A 22094-nucleotide genomic window follows, 5' to 3' on the forward strand; every position below is an offset into this window, starting at 1 on the left:
AACTGTTGTCGCAAGGTCTCTGGTGCCTGTCGCTGCGGCAGTCCCCAAACCCGGTGGTGGATGCCGGAAGTAAGGGATGCCGTCAAGCTGAGGAAGGAGTCATACTTGTCTTTGTTGGTAAGTAGGACCCCGAAGGCAGCTGTCAGGTACCGGCAGGCCAAGCGTGCTGCAGCCCATGCGGTTGCAGAGGCAAAAACTCAGGTCTGGGAGGAGTTCGGGGAGGCCATGGAGGAGGACTATCGGTCGGCCTCGAAGAAATTCTGGCAAACCGTCCGACACCTCAGGAGGTGGACACAGCTCTCCACCGGCATTGTCTATGGTGCGGGTAGGGAGCTGTTGACCCTGACTGAGGATGTTGTCGGCCGGTGGAAGGAATACTTTGAGGATCTCCTCAATCCCATCGTCGCGTCTTCCGAAGAGGAAACAGAGACTGCGGACTCAGAGGCGGACTCATCCATCACCCAGTCCGAAGTCACTGAGGTGGTCACAAAGCTCCTTGGCGGCAAGGCTCCAGGGGTGGATGACATCCGTCCTGAGTACCTTAAGTCTCTGGATGTTGTGGGACTGTCTTGGTTGACACAACTCTGCAACATCGCGTGGCGGTCAGGGACAGTGCCTCTGGATTGGCAGACCGGGGTGGTGGTCCCTCTGTTTAAGAAGGGGCCCGGAGGGTGTGTTCAAACTATAGGGGGATCACACTCCTCAGCCTCCCCAGTAAAGTCTATTCCAGAGTACTGGAGAGGAGAATTCGACCGATAGTCAAACCTTGGATTCAGCAGGAGCAATGTGGTTTTCGTCCTGGTCGCGGCACACTGGACCAGCTCTACACCCTCCATCGGGTGCTCGAGGGTTCATGGGAGTTCGCCCAACCAGTCCACATGTGCTTTGTGGATCTGGAGAAGGCGTTCGACTGTGTCCCTCGGAGCACCCTGTGGGGGGTGCTCCGGGAGTACGGGGTCTGGGGTCCTTTGCTAAGGGCTATCTGGTCCCTGTACGACCGCAACAGGAGCTTGGTTCGCATTGGCGCTAGTAAGTCAAACCTATTTCCAGTGCACGTTGGCCTCCACCAGGGCTGCCCTTTGTCACCGGTTCTGTTCATTACCTTTATGGACAGAATTTCTAGGTGCAGCTAGGGTGTAGAGGGGGTCCGGTTTGGGAACCACAGAATCTCATCTCTGCCGTTTGCGGATGATGTGGTTCTGTTGGCTTCGTCAAATCAGGACCTTCAGCATGCACTGGGGAAGTTTGCAGCCGAGTGTGAAGCATCCGGGATGATAATCAGCACCTCCAAATCCGAGGCCATGGATCTCGACCGGAAAAAGGTGCCTTGCCCTCTTCAGGTTGGTGGAGTGTCCTTGCCTCAAGTGGAGGAGTTTAAGTATCTTGAGATCTTGTTCATGAGCGAGGGAGGGATGGAGCGTGAGATTGACAGATGAATCAGTGCAGCGTCTCCAGTGATGCGTCGCTGTATCAGACCGCCGTGGTGAAGAGAGAGCTGAGCAAAGCTCTCGATTTACCGATCAGTCTATGTTCTGACCCTCACATATGGTCATGAGATTTGGCTCATGACCAAAAGAACGAGATCGCGAGTTCAAGCGGCTGAGATGAGTTTCCTTTGCAGGGTGGCTGGGCACTCCCTTACAGATAGGGTGAGGAGCTCGGTCACTCAGGAGGCACTTGGAGTCGAGCCGCTGCTCCTCCACGTCAAAAGGAGCCAGCTGAAGGGGCTTGGGCATCTTTTCCCGGATGCCCCCTGGACGCCTCGCTGGAGAGGTGTTCTGGGCATGTCCCATTGGGAGACGGCCCTGGGGAAGACCCAGGACACGCTGGAGGGACTACGTCTCTCCACTGGCTTGGGAACGCCTTGGGGTTCCCTCGGAGGAGCTGGGGGAGGTGTGTGTGGATGGGGAGGTCTGGGTGGCTTTGCTTGAGCTGCTGCCCCCGTGATCTGACTCCGGATAAAGCGGAACAAAATGGATGGATGGAGGGTGGGACACGGAACACTGGTTTCTGAATGACCCTAAAACAGGCACTAGAAGGAGCAGTCTCTGTGGGAGGAACATCAACGCCAAGCCATGACAAGGCCAACTGAATGGCCTGCTTTACAGTGGACAGCCCAGACTCTAAAGCCCCTTTCACACCGGGCCTGCTTCGTGTTGTCGTGCGGAATCATGATGACGCAGGAATGTCTGCGTCAAGTGCGCACAGCAGGGGGGCAGAGAGGAGGTGAGGACGCAGAGGACAACCTGCAGACAGACTCAGTTGCAGAAAAAAATTAAACATGTTTCATTTTTGGTGTCCGATTCACTTCATCCTTCGCGTCCCTTCTGGAGTTGTGGCGTTGAGCTACATCGTCTCGGCACTAGGTTGCATCCACGTGGCGTCGTCATGACGCCGCACGACGCAACTCGAAGTGGGCCTGGTGTGAATACACCTGTGGAGAGTCTATATCTAAGGTGTGGGAGCCCGTTACAGAAGAAAGAGGGGAACGGCTAGCCCTCAAACTGACATGTCTGGCTCACACTAAATAATGACTCAGATGCTGCCATACACATAGCATCCTCATCACTATCGTTGGTAATAGGGGGAGTTAGCTCCTCCTCACTATATTCACAGGAAGGCACAAACTGCTTTGTGAAAGGGACAGCAGAAGCCGCAGGAGGCTACATACTAATGAGCAATGACTTCATCTGAGCAAACTCGGGGGCTAACGTGCCGCTCTTATCAGACAAGATCAGATCATGGCTACTCTTCTTGCTGTCACAGAAAGGGCCTCAGCATTTGGGTGCTAACGTGATTTGGAGGCCAGTGTTGCAGAGGGCATCTCCACTTCAAACCTGGCCGGTCTGGCCGATCTCTCAGCCAGTGGCATGGAAACACAATTGAAGCAACCATCTTCTATGAGGGCTTATTTGAAGTGTCCAGCCCCAAGACATGATGGGCATAAATTATGGCTATCCTTCGGGCTCAGAGGTGCCAAACAGCTACTGCACACACGCCCCATCATGGCTGACATTGAGTGTCCATAGCCGTAAGTGAAGCACATTCAATATACACTACACAGCCAAGTCCTGTGGTGAAACGCGGTAAAAACGGGGTGCGAGAAGCACACTCCATCCACCAGCTATTTATCTCTGCGCTACGGGATGCTTGTGGCATCAAGCAGAAACTCTCACACTCGCTATAGCTCTGGTTGTATCCATGGAGCACAGAGCTGTCATGTTCAGGAGTTCAGTCATGCACTTAGTGTTTCCTCTCAACAGGAAATTATTAAACACAGGCAGACAGACATCTCTCTCTTGTGCACTCACTCCTTCTGCCTCAGGACTTAACAGTAAGACCTGACTGCTAGGGAGCAGGAAGCAATTGTTCATCACCTGGATACAAGGCAGACAAAAAAGGTGATAATTTCAAAGGGTGATTTTATAATAATGGGTATCCTGTTAGTCAAGACTGGTTTTAAAGCTGTCAGAGAACACAGTGCTGCCTGTCACCTTCTCTTCCACTCTACAGTCCAATCTACTCTGCTGCTCAGCACAGTGGCTTAGTGGTTACTGTTGCCTCACAGCAAGAAGGTCATGGGATCGATTCCCACCTGTGGACTTTCTTTGTGGAGTTTGCATGTTCTCTCTGTGTTTGTGTGGGTTTCCTCTGGGTGCTCTGGCTTCCTCCCACATCTAAAGACATGCAGGTTAGGTGGATTAGAAACTTCATAATTGTCCAGGTCTCCCTTTTAAAAGAGATCTGGATCTCAGTGGGACGAACATGGTTAAATAAAAGTTCAATTTCAATTTAATTAAATTTATTTCATTTGTATAGCGCCAAATCACAACAAAGCTGCCTCAAAGCGCTTCACACAAGTAAGGTCTAATCTTACCAACCCCTAGAGCAAGCACACAGGCGACAGTGGTAAGGAAAAACTCCCTCTGATGATTTGAGGAAGAAACCTCAAGCAGACCAGACTCAAAGGGGTGACCCTCTGCTTGGACCATGCTACCAACACAGTTGACCATACAAATAAACAGGAAGTTTTGGGAGTCCATGTTGGTGTACAGGATGGGAGACTTGCAGAAGAAAACTCCCACTTCTGGATGGAGCCACACCTCAAACAGAGAGAAAATAAAAGAAACAGAATCAGGCAGCAGAAAGACAACAAATAAGGTATAATTTGTCAGCATTATGCAACAAGAAAAACAGAAGAAAAAAGTCAGCAGGTCAAAGAGCCTTTTCTCATCGTGCACCCACCCTGTGGAACAGTCTTTCTGCGACTGTGAGGCAGTCAGAGTCTGTGGACATTTTTAAGTCAAGACTGAAAACCCATTTTTATTCTCTTTCTTATGAATAGTTTTTATTTTTTTATCTGTTTTATTCTTTTACTTCTGTTTTTAATTATGTATTTTAATTTTTTTTTTTTTTTTTTTTTTTTAAATTGTATGTTGAATTTTTTCATGTAAGGCGCCTTGCTCATTATAAGCTAATTAAATTAAAAGAAATACTAAGGTGATCGCCGATCGCGAGCCGTAAGCTTCACTAAAAGACCCAGACTTTAGATAAAGTTGACGCTGCGACCTGCTCTGTTTACTAATAAAATTAATTTAAAAGAGTATACTATACTATGCCAGTATGCTAGCCATATAGTCTGTAGAATCTGACTGTTTTAATGACGCAGGGAGATTATTCCACAGAACAGGGGCAGGATAAGAGAAAGCTCTGTGGCTCTATGACCCGCAGACTTTTTATTCACCCTTGGGACACAAAGTTGTCCTGCACCCTGAGAACGCAAAGCCCGGGCCGGTACATCAGGTTTCATTAGGTCAGCTAAGTAGGGAGGTGCTAGTCCGTGAATAATTTTATAGGTTGATATCAGAACCTTAAAATCTGATCTCACAGGGACAGGAATCCAGTGAAGAGACGCCAAAATGGGTGTAATGTCGTCACATTTTCTGCTTCCTGTCAAAACTCTGGCAGCAGCATTTTTAACCAATTGGAGACCCCTAATGCTGCACTAAACATAGAACATTGCAGTAGTCCAATCTAGAAGAAACAAATGCATGAATCAGGTCTCAGCATCAGCCATAGACAGGATGGGATGAATCTTTGCTATATTTCACAGGTGGAAGAAAGCACTCCGTGCAATATCTCTAATGTGGAGGTCAAAGGACAACATAGGATCAAAAATTACCCCAAGGTTCCTCACTTTGTCATGTGATGTATGACACACGAGCCTAAGCTAAGCATTAGTTGGTCAAATTGATGCCTATGTCTCACTAGACCAAGAACCATCATTTCAGTCTTATCAGAGTTTAAAAGTAGGAAATTGCGAGACATCCAGTTTTTCACTGATGCAAGGAACTCTTCTAAGGATTTTATGTGGCTGAGATTACTAGCATTTATCGGCATGTATAACTGAGTATCATCAGCATAGCAATGAAAGGTAATCCCAAAACGCCGAAGTATGTACCCAAGGGGTGCTATATAAAAGGAAAAAAGCAGGGAGCCTAAGACGGACACCCCTGTGGAACCCCAAATTGCATGTCACCAAGGTTAGAGGTAGTGTTATTGTACAAAACACAGTGAAAACATCTGTTCAGGTATGATGTCAACCATGCCAAAGGCATTCCCAGTAATCTTAAAATGATTCTCCAGCCTATCGAGTAGAATATGGTGATCCACCGTATCAAACACAGCTCTAAGATCTGCGATCTGAGACAAAGATTGTGACACAATGCCTCACTCAGTTGAGCTGAGGTCTTTGAAAAGATAGAGGGGAGTGCGGACAGAGACTACAGTATTTCTGAAATGTTAGTCTCGTGCTCTCAAATGATCAGTAGTGCCTGTGTTAGTTTTCAGTTCAGCTGCAAATTATTCCGACATGAATAACAATTTAAGGGTTGCAGCAACAGTGTGGGTATTACAGATGAAATTTTCTTTTTGTGCTCTTCTAAACATAAAATGTAAAAGCTGGCTTTATTTTCAGCAGCACATCAACCTCTGTTAGAAAGTGAGTCTGTAAAAGGCCTCTAGTGTATGTCCCAAAGAAATATTTTTCTTTGTTGTTGAGATTGAATCTGTGTGACAGAAAGGGACAGAGAAACAAAAGCAAACATCTCTGAAGATTTGAAAAAAATTACTGGAGTTCCTTCTTCATGCATTATGGCTTTATTCAGCAGTTCCTCCCAAAGTTTCAGTCAAGCATAAAACGCATGTCCACATTAAGTGTTAGGACTTATATTTAAAATTGATGATGTAGTGTTAAGTGTGGAAATGCATATTTTAGGTCTTTGTAAAAGTGAATGTAGAGCCTAGTCTCTCTTGCTTTCTCACTCCTCAAATTAACATTTTTTTCCTCAATCAGGTAAAGCGTTCCCGCAGCAAAGGGGGCCTGGCAGGTCCTGATGGAACCAAGTCTGTGTTTGGTCAGATGTGTGCCAAAATGAGTTCCTTCAGTCCTGACAGCCTGCTGCTCCCTCATCGTGTCTGGAAGGTGAAATTTGTAGGTAAGTGAGTCCTTGTGCTACCCTGAGACGGCCTCTCATTCTCAGGTCTCCTGGTTTCAGGGTTACTGTGAGGATCTGATGGTCTGCATGCAAGTCCTCACCCTGAGTCATTTTAAGTACACTATTTTTTTCTCAGGGGAGTCTGTGGATGACTGTGGCGGTGGCTACAGCGAGTCCATCGCTGAAATGTGTGAGGAGCTGCAGAACGCTCTGACGCCGCTGCTCATTGTCACCCCGAATGGCAGAGACGAGTCCGGCGCAAACAGAGACTGTTTCCTGCTCAACCCTGCAGCCAAGTCCCCTCTTCACATGAGCATGTTCCGTTTCTTAGGTATAATCCAGTTAAGCTGTCAGTCACTTCTGTTTTGGAGTTTAATCCCTGACAAACAAAAACTGTGAAAACTGTGTTCTGTATTCCTACTAACCACAAAAAACATCTGCCCAGTTCAATGCTGATATGTCATATTGCTGCATATATTTTGCACAACTCCGACAGATTTTGATCACGTTTGATTTTGGGTTAATGCCCTTTCTGTCTCGCTGTGTCTGCAGGAGTCCTTCTGGGCATCGCCATCCGCACTGGAAGCCCTCTTAGTCTGAACCTGGCAGAGCCAGTGTGGAAGCAGCTGGCAGGCATGAACCTCACCATCGCTGACCTCAGTGAGGTGTGTGTTCGCACAGTGCAGCTCTCAGTGTCTGCACTTCTCTCCGAAACGTGACTAATAGTGTGAAAACACATCAATATTTAACAGCTGTTTATTTGAGATAACATGGTTGATTGATTGTATCACAGTGTAACCACACAGTACTCCTTCAGTGTTCCATGAAGCCTCACTTAACTTTGTTGTGATGTAAATTAACACGGCAGCATTGTTGCCTCACAGCAAGAAGGTTGTGGGATCGATTCCCACCTGTGTCCTGAGATGAGATGAGTGAATGAGTGTAAATGAACTTTCCCCTCAAGCTAAAACTAAAATAATTTTTTTTGTCTCTGATGTTGAGTAATTTTTCATTGTATTCTGATTTGCTGAATTATCTGCAGAAACGACTCAAACTGAGCAGTTCTTAAAGCATTTAATCAAATAAGTTGTGGTCCACTTCCTTCACTATTATTTGTATGAAGTTGGCATGAGTCCACTGCTGCCCTCACATTGTGATCATGAGCTCCTATAACATCTTTGGGATAGTACTGATGAGGAAAAATTTTTCCCCCCACAAAGCTGCTCTTGTTTTGTGGTTTTTCTATTTGGATATTATAAAGGTTAGCTGGCACATGAAATGAGCACAAGACTCAAGAAAGGGCAAATTCCTGCAGAGCTCACTGGAACAGTGTTGTAGGCTCGAGGAAAAGAGCAAGTTCACTCACTCACTCACTCAGTCACTGACTCACTCACTCACTCACTCACACAAAGAACACAGTAATGAATACCAGATTAAAAAAAACTGGTACTGTACATCAAATCAAATAAACCAGCACTCAAATAATAATGGTTGTCCTTTTGGCTGTTCCCTAGACCTCTTCAAATTAGACCTTTTTCATCAAACTCATGCAAACTGATATTATTCCCATTCTCCAAGGTCTAAATTAACTAAATATACCAGTTACTTTGATCTTGGACCTTGGCTATGCCTGCCTCAAGAGTCATGTAGTTTTTTCAAAAACTCTGCAAAATTCTGGATATTATGTCCTTGTTTTCTTTGTAGCTTCCCAGAGGTTAATGCTATAGCATTGAAAGAGGTACCAAATGAAAGCTAATAAAATTGTCTTGCATATGGTGTCAAACACATGAACACCTGTGTAAATTTTAACAAATTTTAATGCACAAAAATACATATTTTTGATGCTTGGAAAGGATGACATCATATGATACATAACTTTATCTCAAAAATGTTACTCTATAGTCTATACAGCTTTACTAAAGCTGTATAGACTATAGAACTATAGACTATAGAGCTCATGAAAAATGAGAGCAAAACAAAGTGTGGATTTATATTTTTGTTCAGTGTATAATTGTTTCCTGGAGATTAATGCAAAATATTAAAATGCATGTTTTGTTTTAATAGCAGTGCTAATATATTCAGTTTCATTTGGCTCATTGTAACTGAATTTTTTACTCATTACTTCCAGTGAAATTTATGATTTTGTTTACTTGGTGATAATTTGGCTTATTTGTCAAACTTGTCATGTGACGTTCACTGATCTTGACGCAGCATACAGCTTTAGTAAAGCTGTATAGACTATAGAGTAACATTTTTGAGATAAAGTTATGTATCATATGATGTCATCCTTTCCAAGCATCAAAAATATGTGTTTGTGCATTCAAATGAGTTAAAATTTACACAGGTGTTCATGTGTTTGACACCACATTCAAGACAATTTTATTAGCTTTCATTTGGTACCACTTTCAATGCTATAGCATTAACCTCTGGGAAGCTACAAAGAAAACAAGGACATAATATCCCGAATTTTGCAGCATTTTTGAAAAAACTGCATGGCTCTTGAGGCAGGCATAGCCAAGGTCCTGGTATATTTAGTTAAGTTAGACCTTGGAGAATGGGAATAATATCAGTTTGCATAAATTTGATAATTAGGTCTAATTTGAAGAGGTCTACTGTTCCCATTTGTTGGGGTTTGCCACAGTGAATACAGTCAGATCCGCATGATATTTGGCACGTTTTATGCCAGATGCCCTTCCTGATGTAACTCCAGTACTCCAAGTACTAACCAGGCCCCACACTGCTTAGCTTCTGAGATCTGACAAGATCAGGCTTACACAGAGCAGACTGCCTGCAGACTCAAATAGTGATGGTCATTAAAATTTGGTCAGTAATATTAGTTGTATTATAATTGTGTCATGTTCATGAACACACTAGGAATCAAACTCTGCTGTTTTCAGTTTGCACTTCAGTTTACATATTTTTTAAAATTTCAAACGAACATCAGTATTCTGTAAAAATATTTAGGCTTCCTAATTCAGCTTCAGTTCAGTTTATTTATACAGCACCAAACCACAACAGTTATGGCAAAGAAACACACTCAAGCAAGGATTCCACCTTTCCCACCCCATGACAAGTACAGTGGCCACAGCAGTCAGGAAAATTTCCCTTGGCAGGTTTTTGGTGATGGGGAAAAAAAAGATCAAGCAGGTCCAGACTCGGTGTGGTGCCCATCTGCCTTTGTCATATTAACACATAAAACAAAAGCACAACACAGACTTGTCAAAACATGCAAAGACATGTTGCAGCTAAGCAACCACACGAGGGTCCATTATTCACATTGACAGGTGGTTGCAGTGGAAAACAGACTGCAATTAGTAAATCAGTGCCGTCAATACCAAATCAATCATTGAAACAACGCATTCACTAATTCTTACCATGCTTATTGCAAAAGAACACAAGAGTAAACAGCTTCTTGTCCCCCACTGAACAGACCAAAGCATTACAACGGAGCGACACATGTACATGTTAACCTCACTAAATGTAAATACACTTTTTAATTTAACCCCTTAAATGTTCAGCTCACAGTTTGGTAGAGCATATTGAGATCTACTGCATTCTATTGAAAAATGTGCCTTACCTCAGTCTAGCCATCCTTGTTGTGTTCCTACCTGTCCCACATAGTCAAGTGTCATGAAGGTTTTTTCACCTACCATATTTACTCCATTATTTACGCCCCAGGGGCCTGCAATTTTTGTGAATGCATGCGCGTTGATGCATGCATGCTGTACACAGTACAACCTTATGGTACGTACGCACATACGTACTGCAGTCAAGAGAAGCAGCACAGGCTCGAAGCAAATGTTGGTTTTCTACATACTGTAGTTGATACACAGTTAACATAAAGTGGCTCCATGCAAATGTTGCTACTCATCAGCGTTCAAGCTAAAAGTCTTGAAAGAAGCAGAAGAGAAGGGGAAGCACCAGGATAAGCTTGCAACCCTGGCTAAAATAGCAAAACAGCTGCCTGGTGAGGGGAGGAAAGTGCTTTATTGAGACATTGAAGAGGAGCTGATAAAATGGTTCCAGGAAAGGAGAACGGCAGGCGTTCGCATGACAGGGCAGGGTCTGAAATACAAGGGACTGCGGCTTGTCATGAGTGTAGACTGTGCCATCTTGTAACTGTAGGTGGTAATGCAGTATATTTTCACGAGTTGCTTTGACTTAAAAGTCACAGGACCAGCCGAACAAGTAAAAAAAAAAAGCACAACTTATAGTTTGAAAAATACAGTATTCTAGCACAAATACAATGTTGCCTTTTTTTGTGCTATTTTTATGAAAGACCATCAAGTTATTTTGACTGTTTTTCAATGAATAAATAAATGCATAACCACAAGATCAATACCAGTGATCATTTAGCAGTTTTCATAATTTTTCAGATGTTTTGGGCATATTAAATGTTCCTAAATCACAGTATTGTGAAAAACATGAGGACTTGAGAACTGGAGTTGTAGCTATCATAGCTGCCCAGTTGTGGATGTTGGTCTTTTTAGGATAAACCTGTTGCAGTTAAAGGCTTCTTTATTTCTGCAAATGTCCTGGTCATTTTACTGTATGCTTTCACTAATGACTCATAGAGACACAAATTCAGGTGTTGGCACATTTTGTCGTTGCTCCTTGCAGGTTGATAAGGATTTTATTCCTGGCCTGATGTACATCCGGGACAATGAGGCCACAGCTGAGGAGTTTGAGGCCATGACATTGCCATTCACAGTGCCGAACGCCAGCGGTCAGGACATCCAGCTCAGCTCCAAGTACTGCCACATTACTCTGGAGAACCGCACAGAATATGTTCGCCTAGCAATAAATTACAGGTAAGACACAAGTGCTTGCTCTTTGTGTAAATTCACTGCTCTGTGCAACAACAAGCAGTCACTTGCACACTTTTTCACTCTGCAGGCTCCATGAGTTTGACGAGCAGGTGTCTGCAGTGAGGGAGGGAATGGCTCGAGTGGTTCCTGTTCCCTTGCTGTCACTTTTCACTGGTTATGAACTAGAAACAATGGTGAGTAAGCGTGTTTTTAGCCTGGCAGACTGTCCTGTTTTCATCTGCCCTTCTTTACCACTGAGCTGCACTAAGCGTTTTCTCTCTTCTCAGGTGTGTGGGAGTCCGGACATTCCTCTCCACCTCTTGAAGTCAGTGGCTACCTACAAAGGAGTGGAGCCAACAGCTCCACATCCAGTGGTTCTGGGAGGTGATGGAGTCCTTCTCCAATACAGAGAGGTCCCTCTTCCTTCGGTTCGTCTGGGGGCGCACGCGTCTGCCCCGCACCATTGCTGATTTCCGTGGGCGGGATTTTGTTGTGCAGGTAAGAAGTATAATGCCACAGTCACACTACTGAGCTGCACAGTGTCATGAAATGAGTGGAGCTGGTAGCTTGTTTTGACAGTGACTGTTTTCATGCGCCGCTTGTTGTCATTTTGGAGTTAATCATTGTACTCATGTCATGTCTGAGAGCATGCACTGGTGTTGCACTTGCTGCATCTGCAACACCACAGAACCCCTCCTGCCCCGGGTTCCTGGATGGAAACCACCCAGGCAGACAACTGGTTCACTCCCACATCTCTAAAATAGCAATCTGTCTACCACAGCCAGATTTGCACACAGTCTGGCTGGATGACTTGCAGACATGCACACAGCTGGTGATCCGAATAGGCTGTAGGAGTTCTTCTGCAACCAGACTCTGAAAGTTGCTGAGGATTGTACTGGAACCACCATTGTCCATAGGAGGAGTTGTTTCATTTCTGAAGACACTCTAAATATCATCCAGAGGAGTCATAGTGCACGGCTTGATGGAAATGTTAGGATGTACAGGGAGTTGAGAAAGTGGGCTGTGATGGCCCAGAGAATGGACAAGGAAGCATTTGTTCGAGGAATCTGTAATCATATGACACACCATTTGTGGTCTGGTGACCCTCAACCTGCTTACTGAGGAATCAAAGGACTTTGTTCCTCTAGACCTGCACCCTGTCCCAGTGCAGCTCTGGCAGAGGATGGTTCCTGACAGATGCCTCTACTGCACTGTCACATTGGGCTGCCTACTTTGAGCAGCTGTATAAAGTCGATCCTCCTGCTGGGATGATAGACATGTGAGATCACAAAGGCTGTGAAACAACTGAAAGCTCCTGGGATTCGTGTACATTGGAGCTGAGGTCCTCCGGGCAGGTGGACATGCTGTTCTCTTGGCATTGCAAAAATTTTTCTTTCACTCTGGGAGACTGATAATCCTACAGATTAGAAAAAAGGTCTTGTGTTCCCAGTCTAGAAAGCGAAGGGTGATCGCATGGATTGTAACAACTGTAGGGGTATCACACTGCTCTCTGTGCCAGGGAAGATGCTTGCAAAGGTCATTCTTAATAGGATTTAGGTTCAGCTACTTGTTGCTCAGTGACCAGAATAATTTGACTTCACACCCAAGAAGTCAACTGTTGACCCCATTTTAGCCCTGCAGATACTCATAGAATGTGAGCCTGAGCATTGGCAGTGCTTCTTTGTGGCTTTTGTCATTTCGCAAAATGTTTGATTCAGTTGATCAGTCTAATCTCTGGGACATCCTGAGAATTCGTAGGATACCCAATAAGCTACTGGACATGATAGCCAGCCTATATACAGGTACTGCGAGTGCTGTGCTGAGTGGAGGTAAAGATTCTGAGTTTTTCCCAGTGAAAACTGGTGTTTGTCGGGGGGGGGGGTGGTGTTCTCGCTCCTACACTGTTACGTGCTTGCATGGACTGGGTGTTGGGGTGGGGTTGTAAAAAAGCAGTGACTTGGGGTGCTTTTGTTGGCAAGGAAAGGTTAACTGACCTTGACTCTGCAGATGATGCTGTGATCTTTGCAGAGTCAATGGATACTCTGATTGCAGCACTTGAGAAACTGAATGAGGAATCAGAGTGTCTGCGTTTGAGATTTTCTTGAATCAGGACCATGATTCAGACTTTTAACGACCTCCTGGACTCAGTCATCAGAAGTGTAGGATGAATCTGGAAAGTATTCACAGCGCTTCACTTTTTGCACATTTTGTTGTTAGTTTTAATCCAAAATGGATTAAATTAATTTTTTTCTCAAAATTCTACGCACAATACCCCATAATGACAATGTGAAAAGGTTTGTTTTTTAGATTCTTGAAAATTTAACAACCATCTCTGCAGCAATCCACCAATCAGGCCTGTATGATGGATGGCCAGATGGAAGCCACTCCTTACTAAAAGGCACATGGCAGCCGGCCTGGAGTTTGCCAAAAGACACCTGAAGAACTCTCAGACCATGAGAACAAAATTCTCTGGTCTGATGAGACTAAGATGAACACTTTGGTGTGAATGCCAGGCGTCGTTTGGAGGAAAATCAGGCACCGTCCCTACAGTGAAGCATGGTGGTGGCAGCTCATGTTGTAGGGATGTTTTTCAGCAGCAGGAACTGGGGAGACTAGTCAGGATTGAGGGAAAGATGAATGCAGCAATGTACAGAGACATCCTTGATGAAACCTGCTCCAGAGCGCTCTTGACCTCAGACTGGGGCGACAGTTCATCTATCAGCAGGAACAGTGACCCTAAACACACAGCCAAGATATCAAAGGAGTGGCTTTAGACAACTCTGTGAATGTCCTTGAGTGGCGCAGCCAGAGTCCAGACCTGAATCTGATTAAACATCTCTGGAGAGATCTGAAAACTGCCTGTGCACCGATTCTGATGGAGCTTGAGAGGTGGCTACAAAGAGGAATGGGCAAAACTGCCCAAAGATAGGTGCACCACGTTTGTGGCATCATCATTCAAGAAGACTTGAGGCTGTAACTGCTGCCAAAGGTGCATCAACAGAGTATTGATCAAAGGGTGTCAATACTTATGTACATTTGAAAATTTGACCCAGATTTGGAAACTGGTGCCGATGATGACAAAGATGGATCAAGAAGTTACTATGATGCTTCAAAATGTGCCCTGATTTGCTCTTTGGGATTAAATGGGAAGGAATGGCACTCTGTGGAATTGACCGTAATGTGGAGTTGCGTCAGGACAGACACCTGGCGTAAAACTTGTGCCAAATCAACATGCAGATCATCTCTGATCTGCTGTGTGGCCCCAAGTTAAAAAGTGACAAGCTGAAATAATTGTTGTTTATTGAAATTGCTCACTGCTTACTAATGTAGTACTCAATAATAAAAATACTTGCAGCCTTCCTATGAATCCTCACATATGTCGGGGGGTTCATATTTTTACAAACCCTATAATAAATGTGATAAGGGACTTAATGCCATCATAACTGTTTTGCATGTTGTGTGCAGGTGCTAGATAAGTACAACCCCCCTGACCACTTCCTCCCGGAGTCCTACACATGTTTCTCTTCCTGCTGAAGCTGCCAGGTACTCCTGTAAGCAGGTGCTGGAGGAGAAACTCAAGTACGCCATTCACTTCTGCAAGTCTATTGACACTGATGATACGCCCGCATCGCTCTGTCCGGGAGCCCGCCGCTGATGACAGCAGCGAAGACTCTGACAAATGAGACGCTGACCTCCTTCGCTTCAGACTCCACCCAGGACTACCTGACAGGACACTGAAGTCTGTCTGACCTTTGCAGAAGCACTGATCCCCGAAGAGTTGAGGTGATGCAAGCCACCACAGGAAGTGATATGCACATTCATACAGACGTTCTATGAAGACACAAACATCTATGGGGGGAAAATGTGCAATGAGCTTTTAAAAGCATTATAAGCTACAGAGAGGAACAAAGGTTCGCTCTTACTTAGTTTCTTCAAAAGGTGATTGTGATTCTTGTATATCATGGGGAAAAATGTATAGTACATTTACAGAAAGAAAGGCTCCAGCCAAACACTGTGGTAGATTTCCCCCCGCCCGGTTTGTGTAGATTTCCTGTTCCTAGTTTGTACATACAAACCGACGTGTGACAAAACAGTAGTATTAGTTACGTTTCTTGGTAAACACATTTCTTTACATAAAATTTTTTAACTTGAAGTGTGGGTCAGAGCTCCCTGAAGGATGGTTTTAAGGTTGCTGTCCTTGCTCCTCCACGTGCACTGTCTCCTTACAGATTGTATATATGATTGTGCCATGTATTCACCAAGGCTCTCATTCCTGCATATTAAAAGTAAGTCCCTTCAGCTGCTCCCTTGTTTTCACTGAGTCACCACAGCAGATCTAAGGTGGATCTGCATGTTGATTTGGCACGTTTTACACCGGATGCTCTTCCTGATGCATCTCTATATTACATGGAGAACTGTGGCAAGGGTGGGGTTTGAACCGGGAACCTTCCGCCCTGAAACCAAGCACACTAACCAACATTTCTGTTAATAAACTGAAAAGGAAAAATCTAAACCTCCTTTGTGATCTTTTTCTGTTCTTTAGGCCGCAGTGATTGTCTTTGTTTTTATGCCCCTGTATGGCACTGTGTTTTCAGCCCAGCCGTCTGCGCGGGTGTCTGTCCAGACATCCATTTGTAAACTTTTTGTTTAGACACAATAACTAAAGAAAACCTCTTCTGATTAAAGCAATTTCATGGTGGTGCTTTGGGGGAGGCTGGAGGAAGGTTCCTTTCGAAAATGGGGTCAGTACACAATTTTAAAACTGCAATCTTTCTCTGTACAAAGATACCATATACTACATTTAAAACACCAGTCTTTCACTATAGAAATAAATTCCATATTTTATTATCACCTCAACCAACGTAACATATGAGCGGGGCCATATTTTTTTGTTGCTCTTGTGTTCTTCAGGCTGGACAAGCACATCTGGATCTGACATTCTGCAGAAACAAATATGAATTCATTTGTCTACTTTTTGTATTAATTTTTTAATATCAGTTTCCTGGATTTTTATTTTTGTTTTATTACTTTTTTTGGATCAGTGCTCTACAAATGAAACACTGTAGTCTGGATTAAGATGACTGTAGAAATGTAATGAGCTTAGAAAGGGTTGAACGTGTGGTATTACATTTTCTAAACCAGGTCGCAGGCTCACTTACGTGCTTGTTCTCTCTCTGTCTCTCTCGCCTGTGAACCCTGACACTGGGTTTCTGTTTTACCTCTTAACTGTGGGATTAACTGAAGTATTGCTGTCAGATGCACTTGAGCACAAGAAGGTGTAGCCACTCCTTAATTTACTAAAACCTAAATAAATCAGACCTTTAAAAGACGAGCCATAATTTGTGAAGCACAGCAGCCCTGTTATGTTCCACAACAAAAACATTACTGTCTGGAAGTGTTTGTTTGTTTGTTTGGTTTTTATTGTTTTGTGCTATGAAGGCATGTCCCTTTAAGAACCCTCTTTTTTTTTTTTTTTTTCTCCCCCACTGCACATACCTGTAGTAAAAGTCATTCATGTGTGTGAGACCACTGAGTTCACGAAAGCTTGATTTGGCTTAAAAGTCATTGGAATTCTTTGTCGACTTACATTTTCCCTTCGAATAATACTCACAAAGTACATGATGCCAGTGTCGGTCAGGTGCTTCTTAGTACATTCCTGTTCTAAAGACGGAGCCAGGCCGTGAATTTCTAATTCCAAAACTGAACTGGCACAACTCTGGTATGATTGGCTCTCAGTGAGCATATTGTTTTCTGTGTATTTTTACTGTGCGATAGGTTGGGTCACAGTGAGAGTTTTAAGAAAAATTAAACTATGTATAGTCCTTTTTTTTTCTTTTTTTTTCTTCTCCTTCTTTTATAGTCCTCTGCCTTTGGAAGTTCAGATAAATGATCTGGGCCTAGTATTACCATGTAATATTATACAAATGGATGTTTTTTTTTTTCATTCTTGCAATGAAACGAGTATTTCATGAGGTGAAAGATGGAAGCCTCATTGAATGGAACATTCCATCTTTCACCTCATGAAATATTGCTTCCATTGCAAGAATGAAAAAACATTCATTATTTGTTTTATATAACAGCAAAAACAGATCCTTGTCATTTGATATTGTATTACTTTATAAACAACAGAAAAGGGACTTACATTTTGGTGTTCATCACTGCTGCTTTGACGTCATCAGTCCACACAAACTTTAAGTAGGAGTCCAAAATTGTTCTCAGTCAACTTGCAAAAAACAATCCTGATAATGTAGCCTGTGATGCCGTGTACTAACTTCACCCAAACAGTTCTTCATGCCTCCAGATGGCTTATGGCGTAGTGGATTTGTTTTTTTGTGTTAGAAGATTTAACACGGTCAGTTAGGTCCTTCAAATTATTGTACGTCAGTAAAACAAACTCTGCCATGTTTAGCTAAACTCCTCTCCCATTAGTGTGTGGGCCCACAGCTCATGCAGTGTGCAATGGTACGTTTACGGTGTAGTGTATTTGCTTTTTGTTAGAAAAATTAGCACCGTCAGTTAGTGCCTTCAAGTCGTCGTCCGTCATGTAAAACAAACTGCCATGTTTAGCTAAACTCCACCCCCATTAGTTTGTGTGCGTGCAGCTGACGCAGCATGCAATGGTACAGAATGTATGGAACCATATTTGCACAGTAAATGCAACACAAATGGGACGAATAATCCATGTCATGTGACATACAAAATACCAATCAAGTGACAAGGAGCACCCAGCTGTTTGTATATGTGTGTGTGTATGTATATATATATATATATATATATATATATATATATATATATATATTGCATTCAGAAAGTATTCACAGTGCTTCACTTTTTCCACATTTTGTTATGCTACACAGGGGTGTCAGACTCATTTTGGTTCAGGGGCCACATACAGCTAATTAGATGTCAAGCGGACCAGAGCAATACAATCATAACATAATTACCTATAAATAATAAGTCCTTGTTTTTTCCCTTTGTTTTCACGCAAAGAAGTACACGTACGTTAGAAAAATCTTCAAATTTAATGAAATATCCTTTTGCAAAACATCTCAACATATCAAAATGTATGAATAACCTCAGATTTCTTAAGACAAGTGTTTGCACAAATTATACAAACAAAACTTTAACTCAAAGGTATTTGATACTGAAAAATATAGTGTTGCACTTTAAAATTTATGCCATTACATAAACAATAGGATTCCACCAACCCAAACTCTTTTGTAGTGAAGCTGTTACATTAAATGGAACATTTTTTAACTATTTCTACAGCAAGAATTCTTTTTCATAGAACTGTATTCTTTAAGTGCAGTCAGTGTCTGAAGCAGCATTTTAAAGGAGATATTCATGTCTAGACTACTTTGTTTTTGTTCCTGAAACGCGGCTTATTTTGGCGTGCACAAGTGTATCGATATCAGGTGTCACCCATGCAAGAGATACTGATAAAATGTGTCCAAGCCCACTGAGGCAAACTTGTCCTTCAAATCTGCATCACATTGCAAATCAATTTGTTGGCTGTCGACAGGCACAACGGAAGTTTTGACTGTGAAAGGTGAGCGACAAACTCAGCGCAGCACCTCTGCTCAACCATCTTACTTCAGTGTGGTGTGGCAGGGTATCAGTAACGTGATTTTTTTTTTTCCTTCCCACTGTAGCCAAGTGCTTGCTCACAGGGGGTCGTTTTGACCGTTGGGGTTTTACATAATTATTGTATGGCCTTGCCTTACAATATAAAGCGCCTTGGGGCAACTGTTTGTTGTGATTTGGCGCTATATAAAAAAATTGATTGATTGATTGCCACTGAGAAGGCAGTCAAACACACAATGATCCAGGTCTCTGGCTCAGATGAAATTAACAGCTCGGACAACCACCTTCATGAAGTGATCCATTTTTAATGACTTGGCAACGCAATGCTTTGTGGTGTAAAATACAGTGCAGTGTCCAGAAACCATTTTCTCCATTAGCAGCCTGTACTTTGTCACAACCCCTGCTTTTCTTCAGATCATTGATGGCACACCGTCTGTATCGAAGCTGACAGCCCGGGACTGGTCAATTCTCGCTCTGTCCAGTGCACCAACCACAGAGCCGAAAGTGTCCTCAGTTGTTGTAGTGTTACTCATAGGCATCAACTCAAGGAACTGCTCATTTTGAGCAGTGTCTGTGAGTTCTCTCATCAGTTGCAACAGAAAATGCAAGAAATGACTTGACTTTGTGTTCCAACTGCCTGCCTAAGTCGATAGTTCTGATACTATTACTGTGCCGTACTATTCCTAGCCAGACTGATGTTGGTAAATGCTTCTCGCTTCTCAGGACACACGAGTTCTGCAGCCGTTTTCCATGCATGTTTTAACTCACCATCGAAATGTGACTTTAATGCTAATGCTATTTCGTTAGCAATTAGGTAGGTGGCTTTTACTGCTGCTTCACTGGCCTCTCGGCTCCAGGTGAAAACTGACTGCTCTTTCCTCAGACCCACCAGCAATTCATTTATCTTCTTTCTCCTCAGTCGTCCTTGCAAAAATTGTATTTTTCACCATGACGAGTCTCATACTGGCGCTGAATATTATGTTTCTTGAGCACCAACACTTGTTGATTACACACAAAGCACACAGGTTTCTCATTTATCTCTGAATAAGTAGGAAGCGGTCCATTTCTCTTGGAAAACGCCACACTCAGTATTCACTTTTTTCCTTTTTGGCAGACATTTTGGCTAATGAGGGTGTCAAGGTGAGTAGAAAATAAGGTAACCTACACCATAATTAGCAGAGGACGCGTTGCTACCATCTGCTGTTCAGTCTGAGTGGCAGAGTTGTGCCTTTTACTCATTTTACTTGTTTAAAACAGTGCGCTCCTCTCCTCTGACTAACACATTGCGCCCCTAGCGAATTATTTAAGAATTGCCTTTTTTTTTTTACAAATTTTGAGTTTAAGTCTTATGATTTTTTTTGTTTGTTTGTTTGTTTGTTTAACTTTCAAAATTCATTCAGTGGGCTGGATTGAACCCCCTAGCGAGGCAGTTTTTGCCTGCGGGTTGTACGTTTGACACCAAAATGGAGTAAACTCAAAATTCTCACTACATCCCATAATGACATGATTTTTTTTTTGCAAATTTATTAAAATAATAAACTAAGAAAACACATGTACATAAGCACCCTTTGCTCAATACTTTGTTGATGCACCTTTGGCAGCAATTACAGCCTCAAATCTTCTTGAATATGACAGTAATAACTGAGAGGAGTGCTGTCCTTCTGCATTTTGGCTCTGATGGACAGATCATCACATTTCCACCACACACCACTGAGCAGAAAGATTTTCCTAGTGTAAAGACGTGCGCTGTTGGAGCTGGAACTGGGGAGTGTGTCATTTCATGAAAGCGTGTCATCATATTATAGCTTGTGTGTTGTCCTCACAGCAAGCACATCAAAGAACTGCCATCGCACGTTTTCAGAGAGAGACGGAGGGTGGGGTGGGGCACGGGAGATGAGCTCTCCAGATTTAAAAAAGATTAAACACGACAGTGCTGTGCACTCTGCTCCTGCAGAATTGTACACCTCAATAAAAGCAACCCCCCCCCCCAAAACCCATTAAGTAATAACATTATTAGTCCTGATGTCTCCCCACACCAGCCATCCCACAGTTCTCTCATGAATCTCTCATGTTAGGAGTTGCAGTGAGAGCATTCAGAGGGTCGCACGACACCCGTGATGGCACTGGGAGCAAACTGAGAGTGTTTTCACCTCGCCATCTTTGGAAAAATTTAAAATCCAGGCGTGATCACGCTGGCGACGCCCTGGGAGTGAAGCAAAGGAAGGGCCCCACCCAGTGAACGTTACTCAAAATTAAGCAATTTCCCTTGCAATTACCGTTCACAGGCTGGCACATCCCAGTGATATAGGACCCTAAGTCAGGAAGCACTAAGACCTTGAAGACTTGGACCTTTTTCTCCTGCAATATCAGCATCACCGAACACCACTGTCCATTGACTCTATAAGCTCTTCCCATATATCTCTTGATCTCAAAGGCAGATGATCCAGAGACATGAATGTTACTGCCAATATCTCATTTTACGGAAACATTTGCATGATTACAATCTAACTTCACCTTTTTCTGATCACTTTTGTGGCTCACGATGGGTTACAGTGTCACAATTATTGATCATGTTTACAGTTTTCACAATTGGCTGCAACTTCTATAACACCACTAAGGCCACTGATTGGGTATCCGATCGTTTGTGGAAATGGGAGTCTTGCTTAATGCAAAAGTACATTTTGAGTGTGTCCAGCTCCACTTTACTATGTATAGTGTGCAGAAACTGGTCCTAAAGAAATGCAGAAGGCACAAAGGGATTATATTTCATTAATTAGTTATGGCCATGTTTTGGGCAAAATATAAAATTAGCCAATCAGACTGCTGTGTGTCATCCCAGAGTGTGCTAGAACCTGGGTACTGCTACTTACCCAGTGGATCCAACTGAGGGGTTTTCAAGTTCAGTATGCAAGACTAAAGTAGCTGCCAAAGCTCCCTGAGGGGAAGCAGTGGAGCAAAAAGGTGAAGTTTTCTATTTACAGTTCAATTCAGTTTAGTTTTATAGCCCCAAATCACAACACAAGTCACCCCATGGTACTTCACAAGGCCAAGGTCTAACCTTACCAACCCCTTGAGCAAGCACCTAGGCAACAGTCTATTTCAGTCTTGTTATTCCATATGTTTAGTTTCATTAGATGTACAAGCAGAGTGTGCATATGTCATAACCCAAGCTACAGCTGAGTGCAAAGGTTTGCATCCTCTTTGT

The 22094-nt window shown here is 43.4% G+C and overlaps 1 protein-coding gene across 1 annotated transcript in view; it reads left to right on the forward strand.

Annotated features, from left to right (window-relative positions):
• Positions 1-22094, forward strand: part of LOC117518171 (E3 ubiquitin-protein ligase HERC2-like) — a 248382-nt gene that overhangs the window by 206958 nt on the left and 19330 nt on the right. Inside the window, exons 81-85 of the mRNA XM_034179230.1 lie at positions 6356-6497; positions 6634-6828; positions 7050-7162; positions 11118-11308; positions 11394-11499. Of these exons, the coding sequence (XP_034035121.1) occupies positions 6356-6497; positions 6634-6828; positions 7050-7162; positions 11118-11308; positions 11394-11499 (747 nt within the window). The remainder of the gene's footprint in view (positions 1-6355; positions 6498-6633; positions 6829-7049; positions 7163-11117; positions 11309-11393; positions 11500-22094) is intronic.

The sequence above is a fragment of the Thalassophryne amazonica genome, chromosome 10 (assembly GCF_902500255.1).
Source record: "Thalassophryne amazonica chromosome 10, fThaAma1.1, whole genome shotgun sequence".
Classification (NCBI taxonomy): Eukaryota; Metazoa; Chordata; class Actinopteri; order Batrachoidiformes; family Batrachoididae; genus Thalassophryne; species Thalassophryne amazonica.